This window comes from Helianthus annuus, chromosome 6 (genome assembly GCF_002127325.2).
Source record: "Helianthus annuus cultivar XRQ/B chromosome 6, HanXRQr2.0-SUNRISE, whole genome shotgun sequence".
NCBI lineage: Eukaryota > Viridiplantae > Streptophyta > Magnoliopsida > Asterales > Asteraceae > Helianthus > Helianthus annuus.
The window spans coordinates 19,423,206-19,436,867 of NC_035438.2; the positions used below are offsets into that span (position 1 = coordinate 19,423,206).

At 35.3% G+C, this 13,662-nt stretch overlaps 3 protein-coding genes across 3 annotated transcripts; 2 read left to right on the forward strand and 1 right to left on the reverse strand.

The window, feature by feature from the left end:
* The first annotated feature begins 692 nt into the window (after window positions 1–692).
* LOC110944501 (probable metal-nicotianamine transporter YSL7) lies at window positions 693–5,161 on the forward strand. Its single transcript, XM_035974426.1, is given in 7 exon segments — window positions 693–1,134; window positions 1,883–2,055; window positions 2,200–2,297; window positions 2,393–2,530; window positions 2,622–2,811; window positions 3,878–3,922; window positions 3,924–5,161. Coding segments are annotated over 7 exon segments (2,142 nt in total). The 5' UTR covers window positions 693–707; the 3' UTR covers window positions 4,995–5,161.
* A 169-nt stretch (window positions 5,162–5,330) lies between these two features.
* LOC110864930 (eukaryotic initiation factor 4A-3) lies at window positions 5,331–9,149 on the reverse strand. Its single transcript, XM_022114098.2, has 8 exons — window positions 8,701–9,149; window positions 7,740–7,980; window positions 7,532–7,612; window positions 6,470–6,577; window positions 6,261–6,380; window positions 5,999–6,166; window positions 5,822–5,908; window positions 5,331–5,718 (listed from the first exon to the last, which is right to left on the reverse strand). Exons 1-8 carry the CDS (start codon window positions 9,006–9,008, stop codon window positions 5,605–5,607), a joined length of 1,227 nt encoding a protein of 408 aa, XP_021969790.1. The 5' UTR covers window positions 9,009–9,149; the 3' UTR covers window positions 5,331–5,604.
* Window positions 9,150–13,032: 3,883 nt separating this feature from the next.
* LOC110863830 (zinc finger protein ZAT11-like) lies at window positions 13,033–13,652 on the forward strand. Its single transcript, XM_022113102.2, has one exon. The coding sequence runs from the start codon at window positions 13,112–13,114 to the stop codon at window positions 13,571–13,573; it is 462 nt and encodes a 153-aa protein (XP_021968794.1). The 5' UTR covers window positions 13,033–13,111; the 3' UTR covers window positions 13,574–13,652.
* Window positions 13,653–13,662: the final 10 nt, after the last annotated feature.

A 13,662-nucleotide genomic window follows, 5' to 3' on the forward strand; every position in this document is an offset into this window, starting at 1 on the left:
TAAACATCAAAGTTTCATTTCAAGTTAAAAACGAGTATAATTTAAGCCGCGCTTAAACTTGAACTCCAAAAAAACTTGATTGAACTTGAACTTTTGATCATAATAAACTACTGTAATCATTAAACGAGCACCGATCTCGAACCCGAACAATATTACTTTTCCGGGACATATTTGAGTTCCCTATTGCTTGGATCAGAAAAATATTGACACCCTAGATATATATATGACTTTGGAAGTCACAGATGAATGCATAAATAAATCCAAGATATAAGTCATTTTTGAACCAAAATGCCGTGTCATCAGTCATGTATATTGCTAGCAACAACGTTTTATGTACGATGAATTCCACATCAGATATATAAATGTTATTATTTTAACTTTTTATAACACAATACATGACACAATTAAGATAAAACACTTATGTAATTTTTACACTTTTCTATTTAAAATTAATTCAATATTAAATGTATTTCTATGGCCTGTAGTATGTGTCTTATTGTCAAAACTCAGTGCTGCTGTTGAATAGCATATAAGAATGTCAAATTAAATATATGTATAAAATATGTTTGATAGCCCATTTCCTAAAATATATATTCGGTGAAGTTAAAGGAGCAAATCATAACTTTTGATATAACACAAGGATGAGAATGTAATTTACTATTCTATATATAACCATACAAAGAAGATTTCAATCATATAGACTCAAAATGGCCTTAGAGAGCACTCTAGAGCTCGAAAACAACGATGGAAGGGCGAAAAGTGACGCGAATTTGCTAGTTGCGGAAGGGAATACGGCTGGAGATGACGATGGAACGAAGGGAAAAGTAATAGAGTCGGTAGAGATGACATTTAAGGACACAATGATACCGTCGTGGAAGGGGCAGTTGACACTTAGGGCGTTTGTGGTTAGCGCAATATTGGGTGTCATGTTTAGTTTTATAGTCATGAAGCTCAATCTCACGACGGGTATCATTCCATCGTTAAATGTAGCGGCGGGTTTATTAGGTTTTTTCTTTGTGAAGACTTGGACAAAGGTGTTGGAGCGGTGTGGGATCTTGAAGCATCCGTTTACAAGGCAAGAGAACACTGTTATCCAAACGTGTGTTGTTGCCACTTCAGGCATCGCATATAGCGGTCGGTATATATCTCTTTCTTTTATAGTATCTACATATTCTTGTGATCGAGAATAGAGTCATGAAATGTGTTAGAGCGGTTGCAAATTAACTTTCTTTTAACTGCCACACACCCCTAAAACTCCTACAAAATCCATCTATTGCGCACTTTATAGGACTAGAACTTAACGCTACCAATTTGATGAGGATAAACACGTCATTGCATATTAACTAGTGAGTAAAATTAGTAACAAAAGACTATTTTTCTTGACTAAGATCATGTATACGACCATGATCGATTTAATGCATTAATTTTAGCTGCTATTTGGTTGATCAAGTTGAAGCAACATTAAATTACGGTGTAGAATGATGATTTCGACGTCTATTTTGACAAAGACGACTAGAAAACAAGAACATCATTATCAGGATGATAAAACCATCAAGCAAGCCGGCTACAAAAAGATGAAACTACGAACTTCTAAAGTACACTTATATGAGGTGATTTCAAAAAAAAAAAAAAAAAAAAAAATTATAGGAAGTTAACATGTAACATAATACAATAATTAAATTAAAAGAAATAAAAATGCACATTTGCCTTATATAATATAGGATTTTTATAATATTAAAGTACATAAAAGCTATTTGAGTTTAAAAAATAACAAATCTAGATAAAAAGTTCAAATATAGGATATTTATAATATTCAAGTAAATAAAAGCTGTTAAAAAATAACAAATCAACGTATATTTTTAAGGTTGTTGCAATTTGACAGGGGGATTTGGAAGTTACTTATATGGAATGAGCGATGCTATCGCTTCACAGTCCTCAGACTCTGACTCGCCTACTCGAGATATGAACATCAAGAACCCAAGCTTGGGCTGGATAATTGCTTTTCTCTTCACCGTTAGTTTCATCGGCCTTTGCTCTGTGGTTCCTCTTCGAAAGGTATTAACATGTTTCATCAACTAACAACTCGGTAAATTATTTTATATGCCCGGCCAATATAAATATAATAATTTCGTCTTTAAGGTCACAAGTTATAAATCTTTTTCTTCCCAAAAAAAGTAATTAAGAATATTTTACATGCAGATCATGATCATAAAGTTCAAGCTAATATACCCAAGTGGAACTGCAACTGCCCACCTGATTAACAGCTTCCATACCACTCAGGGTGCCAAGCTTGCCAAGTATGTATAACTTGTTTCAAACTACATAAAATATAATATATGTATAAGTTTCTTGTATAAGAAACAATTATATGTATTAATTAATTATATGACAGGCAACAAGTGAGTGCCTTAGGGAAGTTCTTCTCCTTGAGCTTCCTATGGAGTTTCTTTCAATGGTTCTTTGTTTCTAATGAGGATGATTGTGGCTTTCAAAACTTCCCTACTTTTGGCCTCAAAGCTTACCATAACATGTAATCACTACCCTTTGTCATATTTACATGCATTTTTTTATTTTATATTTTCATCAACTTAATAAAATGCAATAAATATGTGTATATATAGGTTTTACTTTGATTTCTCAACTATGTATGTTGGGGTAGGGATGATATGCCCATACATTATAAACGTTTCCTTGCTACTTGGTGCAATCCTGTCATGGGGGATTATGTGGCCACTCATTGAGACACAAGAAGGCAACTGGTACAAAGCTGGTCTCGGTCCCAGCAGCTTTCATGGCATCCAAGGTTATAGGGTAATCAAATTTTATTCACTTCTTTTTAATCCATTGCCAAAGATTTGGATACTTTAGGACCTTGTTTTTGTGTGGGAAAATTGTCTTTACAGCGACGAATTGTTGATAAAAGCGGTCGGAAAAACCGTAGTGGGAAACATTGTGACAACATTTAGACAAATTAGAGACAAAACAAATTCGCTGCTAATTTCTCACAAAATTCCGAAATAAAGTGTTTTATGATAATTTCCCTTGACTAAGTTTGTAATATTATTTAGGTAAAATTACAAGTTTTTAACAGAAAAATTACCCAATGTAATAAGATTTAACAGAAAAATTTAACTGGGTTAGGCTCAAAGGACGTAACTTGTAACAAAATTCCCTATAAATGGCGAAACCTGTCAAAATTCGTTGAAAAGAACACCGCCTGAAAAGAGATATATAGATAAAGGACAAAACTTGTAATTTTTCCTATTATTTATATTTAATAATAATAGTAACAAGAGCAACAATATTAATAATACTTTATTAATCTAAATGCTATTGAAAAGACTATGATTTCCAACAATATATACTAGTGTCTTTTTTTACTTTACCGACCATTATTTTTATTTTTATTTTTATTACATTTAGTGACGATTTTCCAACTGACGCTGAATAAATTATTATTTTTTTACAGAATTTACTGACAAATTTCCGAAAAACCATAAATAAATAAATAAATAATTTGGTTTTATTGACATGTTTCCGACAAAAAAAAAATTAACAATTATTTTTGTTCTTACAGACAGAATTCATTTTTTGTTAATACTTTTATTTTTAATTTGTAATAAATACTGCTGTTAAACATTCATTAAATAGTTACATATTTTGTCGGTAAACTGTCGAAAAATGAAATAATGTAGCGACTATTTCCGACGAAGTAAATGGTTGTTGCTACTTTGTCAGAATGTTATGGTAAAAAAACAAGGTTCTTTTTTGGTGTGAAATTCGTTGGAAATGTCGTGGGAAAATTGTCAGAAATTCTCGTGGGAAATAAATACAGTTTTCTACCAGCTCTAACAAACTCATCCCTATATTGTTGTAGGTTTTCCTCGCCATAGCCATAATCCTTGGAGATGGACTCTACAACTTTCGCCAAAGTACTTACAACTACCGGAATCGCGTTGTACTGTCAGCTAAAAAACAAAGAATCAAGAGCCGTTCTACCGGTAGCTGCCACCGATGGTGCGAGGCAAGAAGCTACATCTTTTGATGACCAGCGTAGGCTGCAAATGTTTATGAAGGATCGGATACCAACATGGTTAGCCGTTGGCGGGTACGTAGCAATAGCTGCGGTTGCAACGGTTACACTCCCTCAGATATTCAACCCACTTGAATGGTACTATGTGGTTGTAATTTACCTTTTCGCCCCAGCATTAGCGTTTTGTAATGCGTACGGGTGCGGGCTTACTGACTGGTCGCTAGCGTCAACTTACGGGAAACTGGCTATTTTCGTGATCGGCGCGTGGGCTGGTAAGTCACAAGGTGGTGTGTTGGCTGGGCTAGCCGCGTGTGGGGTGATGATGAACATAGTGTCAACCGCTTCGGACCTAATGCAAGATTTCAAAACTGGATACTTGACCCTGGCTTCACCACGGTCCATGTTTGTGAGCCAAGTGATTGGGACCGCAATGGGGTGTGTGATTGCACCGTGTGTGTTTTGGATCTTCTATAGTGCTTTTCCGGATCTTGGGCAACAAGGGTCCGAGTACCCAGCACCATATGCGGTCGTGTATAGAAATCTTGCTATTTTGGGAGTCGAAGGGTTTGGGTCGCTCCCAAAGCACTGTTTAGCACTTTGTTACGCGCTATTTGCAGCTGCAATCCTTACAAACGTCGTTCGAGACACTGTGCCCAAGAAGTGGGCTAGGTTTGTTCCAATCCCTATGGCAATAGCGATACCGTTCTACATTCCACAGCCATTCGCCATCGACATGTGTGTGGGGAGCTTGATTCTTTTCATATGGGAAACGAGGGACAAAGCAAAAGCTAATGCTTTCGGACCAGCTGTGGCTTCCGGTTTGATTTGTGGTGAAGGGATCTGGTCTGTGCCCAAGTCCATATTGGCTTTGGCCAAGGTGAACCCCCCGATTTGCATGAAGTTTTTGTCGAGGCGTACGAATCTAAAGGTCGATGATTTTCTAGCGACGCTAAGTCGTTAGCGTCAAATAACACCTCGTGTTGTTGCGCGTTTTTAGTACTTTATATGTTGTAAATTTTCGTTTCATAAACTATCTTTTGGGTGTTTTGGATGTTGATTATATTGAGCATATGTACTATGTTATGTATAAAGCCACCTTGTGCATGTATGTGCATCCTGGGAAACGAGTCAGAGTTTGGTTTGAATTAAGTCATTATTGGCTTAAAATCTTCTTTAACCTTGGTTGGTGCAATACCTTCAAATGATATGGTTTAACTTTTGACTAGATAGATTAATGGGACACACGTTTCCAGTCACCATTTTAAATTATCTATAGAACAACCTTAAGACTTGCAAAAAATCAAAATAAAATATTCCCATATTCACAAAACAAAGTGAACACATCATATCTTAGGATTTTAATTATATAAAAAACAACTACCCTACAAACGACAAGAAGTAATTCAAGATTATCCTCCAATCCCACAATTATAATCCAAACAACTTCAAAGTTTTGCAGCATCACTCATTACTCAAAAAACCATGAAATTACAAATCTTTTCAGTTCCACCAGCAAAGCAAATCGTCATTCAATCAATCCACATTCATTTTTTCAAAACTTCTTTCAGCATTTATATCAAATCCGCCACGTTCATCGGCATTTCATCGATCTGGGTACTGTAGTACTGCTCTATATCTCTCAGAATTTTGATATCATCGGTTTTCACAAAATTTATAGCAACACCCTGCAAACCAAAAAAGATTGCAGATTAACTTCAGTCCTAGAAAACATATTTAAGTTAAATGATTCAAAATCAAAAGACAGTAAAGTAAATAATTCTTAATAACCTTTCGTCCAAAACGACCAGATCGACCTATACGATGAATATAAAGCTCTCGATTATTTGGGAGGTCATAATTAATGACCAGAGAAACCTGTAAAACATAGCATTAAATAACATATTAATAATACGAAAATAAAAATATAACATAAAATGAGATACTAAGATAAAGGTGTTGACTTGCCTGTTGAACATCCAATCCCCTGGCCCACACATCTGTGGTAATCAACACACGAGTAACACCAGATCGAAACTCTTCCATAATTGCATCTCTCTCTTTCTGAGGCATGTCTCCATGCATTGCTGATACAGTAAAGTTATTCTCACGCATCTTTTCAGTTAACCAATCAACCTACAAACATACAAAATGAGAATAGGTTGTTAAAATTGATAACTTCCATAATATATACAAAACAAAATAAGATGAATGACAATTAATTAGTTACCTTTCGCTTTGTGTTACAGAAAATTACAGCCTGGGTAATTGTAAGAGTATCATAAAGATCACACAGAGTATCAAACTTCCAGTTTTCTCTTTCTACCGCAACGAAGAATTGTTTTATTCCCTACCATAATAAAACATGTAAGTTAAAATACAAGACATTTAGACAGACCGACAGACAGAACAATTCTTAGCAAGCAACATATGCGATACCTCAAGAGTCAATTCATCACGTTTTACAAGGATTCGAACAGGATCAGTCATGAATTTGCTGGTCATCTCCAATATTTCATTAGGAAGGGTAGCAGACACCAAACAAACCTGCAATAATGATATGTTAATACTTAACATGATGCATATAGTTCTGAATGAGAGAACGTGTAATTTTTAACTCAGTGGTGATACTACGTAACTAATCCTAAGAAAGCACCAAACTAAGTTTCAACTGAATGAAAAAGATTCAACGGTGACATATAGGAGAAAGGAAAATGGAAAACAAGCTTCAATTAAGATTCAGTCATTCAGAAATAAGCAAACAATAATGATGTATGTTAATACTTGGAGTAGTTTGTCAAATATGTGTCATATACTCACATGTTAATACTTGGAGTAGTTTGTCAAATATGTGTCATATACTCACATGTTTTAATATATCTACGGTATATATTCCTTTTACACTTTGAACCCTTAATGTCAAACTTCTTAAAATATTAAATATAAAATACTATATACTAATTGTGTTGATAGTTTATCACAAAGATGATACAACATAAGATATGCAGTTAATATCGGTTATCGGTCCCCATGTCAAATATCGGTACCGATATTATTGGCGATATTGACCGATATTTAACCAATATATTACCAATTTTCCCGATATCAGTACCTTTTTTCTTGAAGTCTTACTTGTTAAATGTTGGAGTTTTGAGTCATAATAAGTACCTACTTGCTACAATTGTTAGTGTTTCGCAACTTGCAAAAGATTTATTTGTTAATGGTAGGAGAGTATACTGAACTATTAGTGTTAAATTGCAATGTATATATATAATTCCGCATGATATTAAAATTACCGACATCCCACCAATATCCCACTGCGATAACCGATATCTCAAATATCGGTCCTTGATAGATATCCGATTTTTTTACCACATTAACTGCATAGCTGAGCCTCCACCAATTTGTTAACAGCCCTAGTTCTAGTGTAAGCTATACTGTGGCGTATCGAGTTAGTCCCACAGCATAGTAGAAAATAAAGAGAAAAGAAAGATAGAGAACCTGAAGCTCTGGTGGAAGGTATCGATAAACATCATAAATCTGATCCTTAAAGCCTCGGCTCAACATTTCATCAGATTCATCCTGTTAAAATTTTAGAAACTCACACACATCAATCAACATCCAAACATGATGCAGAAAAATTTGGACATGTGACAACTCTAATTAAAAAATTTAAAATTGCAAGGATAAAAGAAAATAGAAAACTCACAAGAATTAGCAATTTAATGGCTCTAGTTCTCAATGTTCTTCTCTTGATCATGTCACAGACTCTGCCAGGTGTTCCAGAAACAACATGAACTCCATTTTCTAACTTTCTAATGTCCTCCCCGACACTTTTTCCACCAATGCATGCATGGGCTTGTATACTGATGAAATCACCAATAGCCAGTATTTGTTTCTCTGTTTGCGCTGCAAGCTCTCTTGTAGGTGATAAAATCAAAGCTTGGACCCTGCATATGAGAATAAAAATCTAATCAACAAAACTATAACATTAAGGAAAAAAAAGAATGAGAACTAATCAAATTTCCCATTTCCCAATAATGAAAATAACCACTAAAAAGTAAAAAGAAAAAGGCATAAACCAACTAAACAAACAAGAAGTAGTAACATCATCATTAACATACAGAACTTAGCTAAAAGCATAAAAAGGTAAAACCAAATAATAAAACATCCATAAACTATACAGCTGCAATAAGTGCTTAATTAAGTTAACAGCTAGACATTACAACCAATAAAGACAATACAACTTCATAAAGTCCATACTTTTTTCATGATTCATTGGCATCCCACTTTCAACTCTACTTACAATTCTGTTGGGTGATGTAGGCTCGTTAGTGGCAGCCGACCCTAATGTGTTCTATGCAGGTTTGGGCCTAACTTGCAAATTAAGTTTCCTAACCCTAGATTAATCTCTATACATTGATAGCATTGTACTTGTAACTCCTAAAGCAAATTAAATACCTAGTTGCATCACAGTGAACATAAGTCACATCAACCGAACCGCTTTAAATCTTCGTGTTCATTAATTGTTTTCGTGTGTTTAACCCTAACAAATTACTCACTAAAATGGCTACAATAGTGCTTCAAAACTAACCCTAAAACAACAAATTATTACAGAAAACTTGCTATTGAATAAACAAACAGATAAATAAAAACAGAAGATAACATACTCTCTGGAAGAGGTGTCAACAATCTGGCAAACGGTTAAGGCAATCATGGAGGTTTTTCCGGTACCAGATTGGGCCTGAGCGATGACGTCACGGCCTTCAATAATTGGGCGAACAGCTCGCTGTTGAATTGCAGAGGGTTTCTCGAATCCGTGCTGGTAAATACCGCGAAGAAGATCGTCTTTGATTCCCATCTGGTCAAAGGTCATGATTGGCTCCACTCCTTTAGATGTTTCGAACACCAGCTTCTCGTCGTCCACCATCGTGTTCCGTCGTCCCCTGTTCGCCGGCACCACTGACGTTCCCGCCATCCTAATTTCACCTTTCGAATGTTCTAGGGTTTGTTTGGTTTGATTGAGAAAGAAAGAAAGAATGACTCGAGCGAGGAGGTTGGTTGTATATAGGGTTTATCTTAGGTTAGCTTGAGATTGGCTTTTTGCCCCTCTTTAGTCTTTACGCATAGGGTATACGGGGTGTAAGCGGGGAAAGCAATCGGTGACCCCATTCACCTATAGGGAACACCGCCGCCATCCCTTAGGTGAATGGGTGAGAGGAGTGAAATTGGTGGGGGTTCACCGAAGAGAGGGGAGGAGAGAGAGAGGAGAGAGAGAGGAGAGAGGGAGCTGCATCCAATCACATGTTTTCTTTTTTTTTTTCTTTTTTTTTTTTAAAAAAAAAAAAACAATTCACCTAATAGGGGAGTGGGTTTGGCGTAAGAGAGTGCACTCACCTATTAGGTGTGCACCCCCTTCACCCTTATGAAAAGAGTAAAATGAGTAAATTAAAAGGGGTGAAAGTGAAATATCACTCGGTGACAAAAAAGGACCCGTTATAACAAACAAAAGAGAAAACTTGAAAAACAAAGTCGAAAGAAAATTTTATTAAACTTTTGAAGATATTTGATAGCTTATTAAAGTTTATGGTATAAAAAACAAACTGAGTAAACTATACAGTGAAAGTGAAAAATCACTAAATGACAAAAAATGATACTATTCATCAACCTACACTTTTAAATATATATATATATAATATAATATAATTTTGACATAAAATGACATATTTACCCTCACGTGACCTGCACATGATCACATTTAACTGAAAAAACAAACTGGGTTATGACTAAAGGACAAAACGTGATGGATTTTAAAACATAAAGTACAAAACTCATCAATTTTAAACACAAAGAACAACGCTTGAAAATGAGTACAAAAACAAAGAACAATCCTTGCATTTCACTCCATTTAATATATTATATCATATAGATCATGTTTGAGCAGTTATACTTAGTTAAATAATTAAATAGTTATATTAAATACATCTTAACAATTTAAATAAGAAAAAAATTACACCATTAGTCCTTTTGGTTTTTGCCAAATTTCAATGTCAGGTACTAATAGTTTTTTATTGCAAAATCAGGTAATAACGTTTTAATTTGTCACAATGTTGAGTACTAAGGCCAACATTTGTTAAATATTATTAAAATGACGAAAATGACCTTTAATAACTAAAGGGTCTATTTTTGTAATTAGGCTAATTTAATGATAGGGACTATATGTGTAGTTTACAATAAAATACATAATAAAATTAAAGTCAAAATATAAAACCTACATCAATCATCTCAATTACCCCTCCCCTGTAACCCTAATCCGCAGCGCCACCACCATATAATAAAATTAATGTCAAAATATAAAACCAACATCGATCATCTCAATTACCCCTTCCTCTGTAACCCCAATCCACAACGCCACCACCATAATAAATTGGAAAAAATAATTTATCATAACTCAAGTAAACATGTGGGGTGGAGGTTTTGGGTGGTGGTGCAACTGTGATTTTTTATTCGTGCATGATGGTGGTTTCATCTCGCCAGGTGATGGTGATTCAATCGTCGATATTGGTGGTTGCATAACGCTGGTGATGGTGGTCTAGCTTAAACCTATTACTTTTCGTTTTCCCTAGATCTTCATCCATACTTCCCAATTAAGAAATTAGTTATTAAAATCATTAATACAAACCAATTAAAAAGTGCCGAAAGATTAAACATCAAAAGTAATACATTAAAAACTTGTCTTCACCAAGTGATGTAAGAGTTTAGCCAAACATGGTCTTTGATTGATAAGAACTCTTACGATCAATCTTGGATCCCGAGACTACTACACACTCTAAAGATGGATGATGGATGATGGATGATGGTGGTGGGTGTTGGTGTTGTAGTGGTGGTGGAGTGGTGGCAAAGTGGGAGAGAAGTGGTTTGCCAAGGGATGCCTTTGAAGTGAACCAAGCACCTCTATTTATAGCCAGAACAGAGCCCTGGCCACGGCCCCGTGTCCACTGGGCACGGCCCATGGCCATCATCTTCTCTTCCTTCATTAATTGCAATTGTCAGCAGGGGGCCCCACACGACCCCGTGTCTTCTGGGCACGGCCCCGTGGTCAACGCTTTGCTGTACTATCAAGATTCTGCAGATCTAACAGTTGACCATGCCCCGTGTAGAGCTGGGCGCAACCCCGTGGTGGGTGTAGAAACTTCTGCAAGTTTGTCTTTTTGTGCAGGGCCTGACCACGCCCCATGCTCAGCTGGGCACGACCCCGTGGTCAGGTTCTATCTTCTTGTTTTTATCTTGGGAGTTACTGCCGAGGGGTCGAGCATGTCACTTTATTCCTTCTTCTTGTATTTATGTTGGTTTTGGCTGCTTATTTGTTCCTTTTGCTCGTTTAAGCTCGTTTAGTCATGTAAATTCAAAAGGAAGAAAGAAACGCGCTTTTTCCAACATTAGTACTAAAATAGGTTAGTTTTATGCCTCATTTGATATAATTTATATGTTGCATTTTACATTTATCGACAATCTGATTATGGGAAGGGGTTTCTATTTTTTGAATAATTTACATAATGGCCCTCTGATCAAATATAATTAATTACAAAAATAGACCATCTAGTTATTAAAGGGCATTTTCATCATTTTAGTAAGATTTAACAAAAAAAAATGAACAAAGTTTGGGATTAGTACTCAATATTGTGATAAATTAAAGCGCTAGTACCTGATTTTGCAGTACCCGACATTGAAATTTGACAGAAACTACAAGGACCAACGGTGTAATTTTTTCTTTAAATAATTAAATTAAAAGGAAATAATAGGTGATGATTTGGAAAATGTAATGATATGTAAGGATGTGTGTAGGTGAAATTAAGAGTTTTTGTAAGGATATGACATAGCAGTTTACTAGAGGTTTTTTTTATTTTTCTAAACTAGTCTTGGTAGAAAAAAATATTTACCATTTTGGTGTTTCTAAAAAAACTATTTACCTAAATAGTGTTTTTTATTTGTTTTGCATTTATCTTTTCTTTTTAGACTTGTCTTTTTCTGTTTTGTTTTGTTATTTTTTAATTCAGTCATTCTAGTCTCGATATCAAATAAATACAAAGATAATTAAATAAACCACCGGTCTCAATATATACAAGCGAAAACAAAAATGTCAAATAAAAGCGAGTCACTAGCGGTTTTAATATCAAACAAAATAAAAAAGTTTTAGTCTAATTCATATTAAAAACACATTTGTTGAGCGAGGACAACCATTTTTATCTCGTTTTAAATCGCATGTAATACTACGTTAATTTGAATCACATGTGTAAAACAAACCTATATTTAAAAAAAAGTATATGAAATCCTATTGTTCAATTTTTTGTTAGACTTTCTACCCCATCGTAAAAATTATAAAATCACAAAGTCTACAAAGTTAACATTTGAATAAATTTATTTGTGGACGTAGTTGCACTAATTTTAAAATTATTTTACATAAATTTATTTGTGGACGTAGTTGCACTAATTTTAAAATTATTTTACTAATTTCGTGAAAATAGCTGAAAGACAAAAGGGTATATGCACTAATCGGCCTTGTCTCGATTATTGAGTGTTATGTGTTTTATGTCCAAGATTTGATGCAAAACTACTTTCAAGTTAGAAGCCTCAATCTTTCTATTCATACGGGGCAAAGGTAAGGTCGTCTATATCTTACGCTCCTCAAACCCTATATTAACTTTGCTATCGGTAGTATTTATTTAGTATGATGAAGAAAAACTTTGAATAAATTTAGTGAAGAAAATCCAAAAAGTTGAATAGATTGTAAAAGATCAATTTTATGTAGCTTTAAATAACTATGCGAAAAACTCGGAACAACAATTTATTGTTCTAACTGAACAACGTATTGTTTGAATTCCTTGCAACCAAAGAAACCCGTAATCAGTATCAATATTCAGTTTCCTTATTCAAACGTCTTTTCCGATTTCCATATCCACTGGGTATCTTAATCCATTATAAATACCACTCCCCTCTTCATCCTCAAACCACACATACATACACACACAAAGCAACATTATAAATACCACTTCCCTTCACCCTCAACTACAGTCTGCAGTCATGGCTATAGAGACGAACAAAAGAAACAGAAGCACGAACCGTGATGGCGGGTACGAATGCAAAACTTGCAAAAAGAGATACGAAACTTTCCAAGCACTCGGAGGCCACCAAGGAACCCATAAAAAGGTCAAACTCAGCGACGAAACTAATGATGCATGCTTGTTAAATCTTGGTATTGTGGTTCACAAGTCTTCGGGGTTGCATCGATGTCAAACGTGCATGAAAGAGTTTGAGACTGGGCAGGCGTTGGGCGGACACATGAGGCGGCACAGGCTTGAAAAAGCTTTGATTTTGATGGAAAAAGAGAGTATGTGGCAGCAACAGGCGGTGGTGGAGAAGGCGGAGAGTGATGTGATATTCGCGGCATTGGAACTACAACTGCTCAAGTCGAAGGAAGATGAGCGGGACGAGGCCAAAACCGAGTTGGTTTTGGCAGCACAAGAGTGGCGACTATCTGTTTGACATTTAGGCTTATAGTAAAAAAGACATTTGATTCATTCGATTTTTTTGTAAGGATCGGCGACGAGATTTAATTTCCTGTAATTCTCTAA

Excerpts from the sequence above, each read along its gene's own strand:
- LOC110864930 (XM_022114098.2), bottom strand. The coding sequence starts at position 9,008 with ATGGCGGGAACGTCAGTGGTGCCGGCGAACAGGGGACGACGGAACACG. Across the intron at positions 7,981-8,700 it reads GTTGACACCTCTTCCAGAGA|GGTCCAAGCTTTGATTTTAT; the intron begins GTATGTTATCTT and ends TCTCATATGCAG. Across the intron at positions 5,719-5,821 it reads CTGGTCGTTTTGGACGAAAG|GGTGTTGCTATAAATTTTGT; the intron begins GTTATTAAGAAT and ends TTTGGTTTGCAG.
- LOC110863830 (XM_022113102.2), top strand. The coding sequence starts at position 13,112 with ATGGCTATAGAGACGAACAAAAGAAACAGAAGCACGAACCGTGATGGC.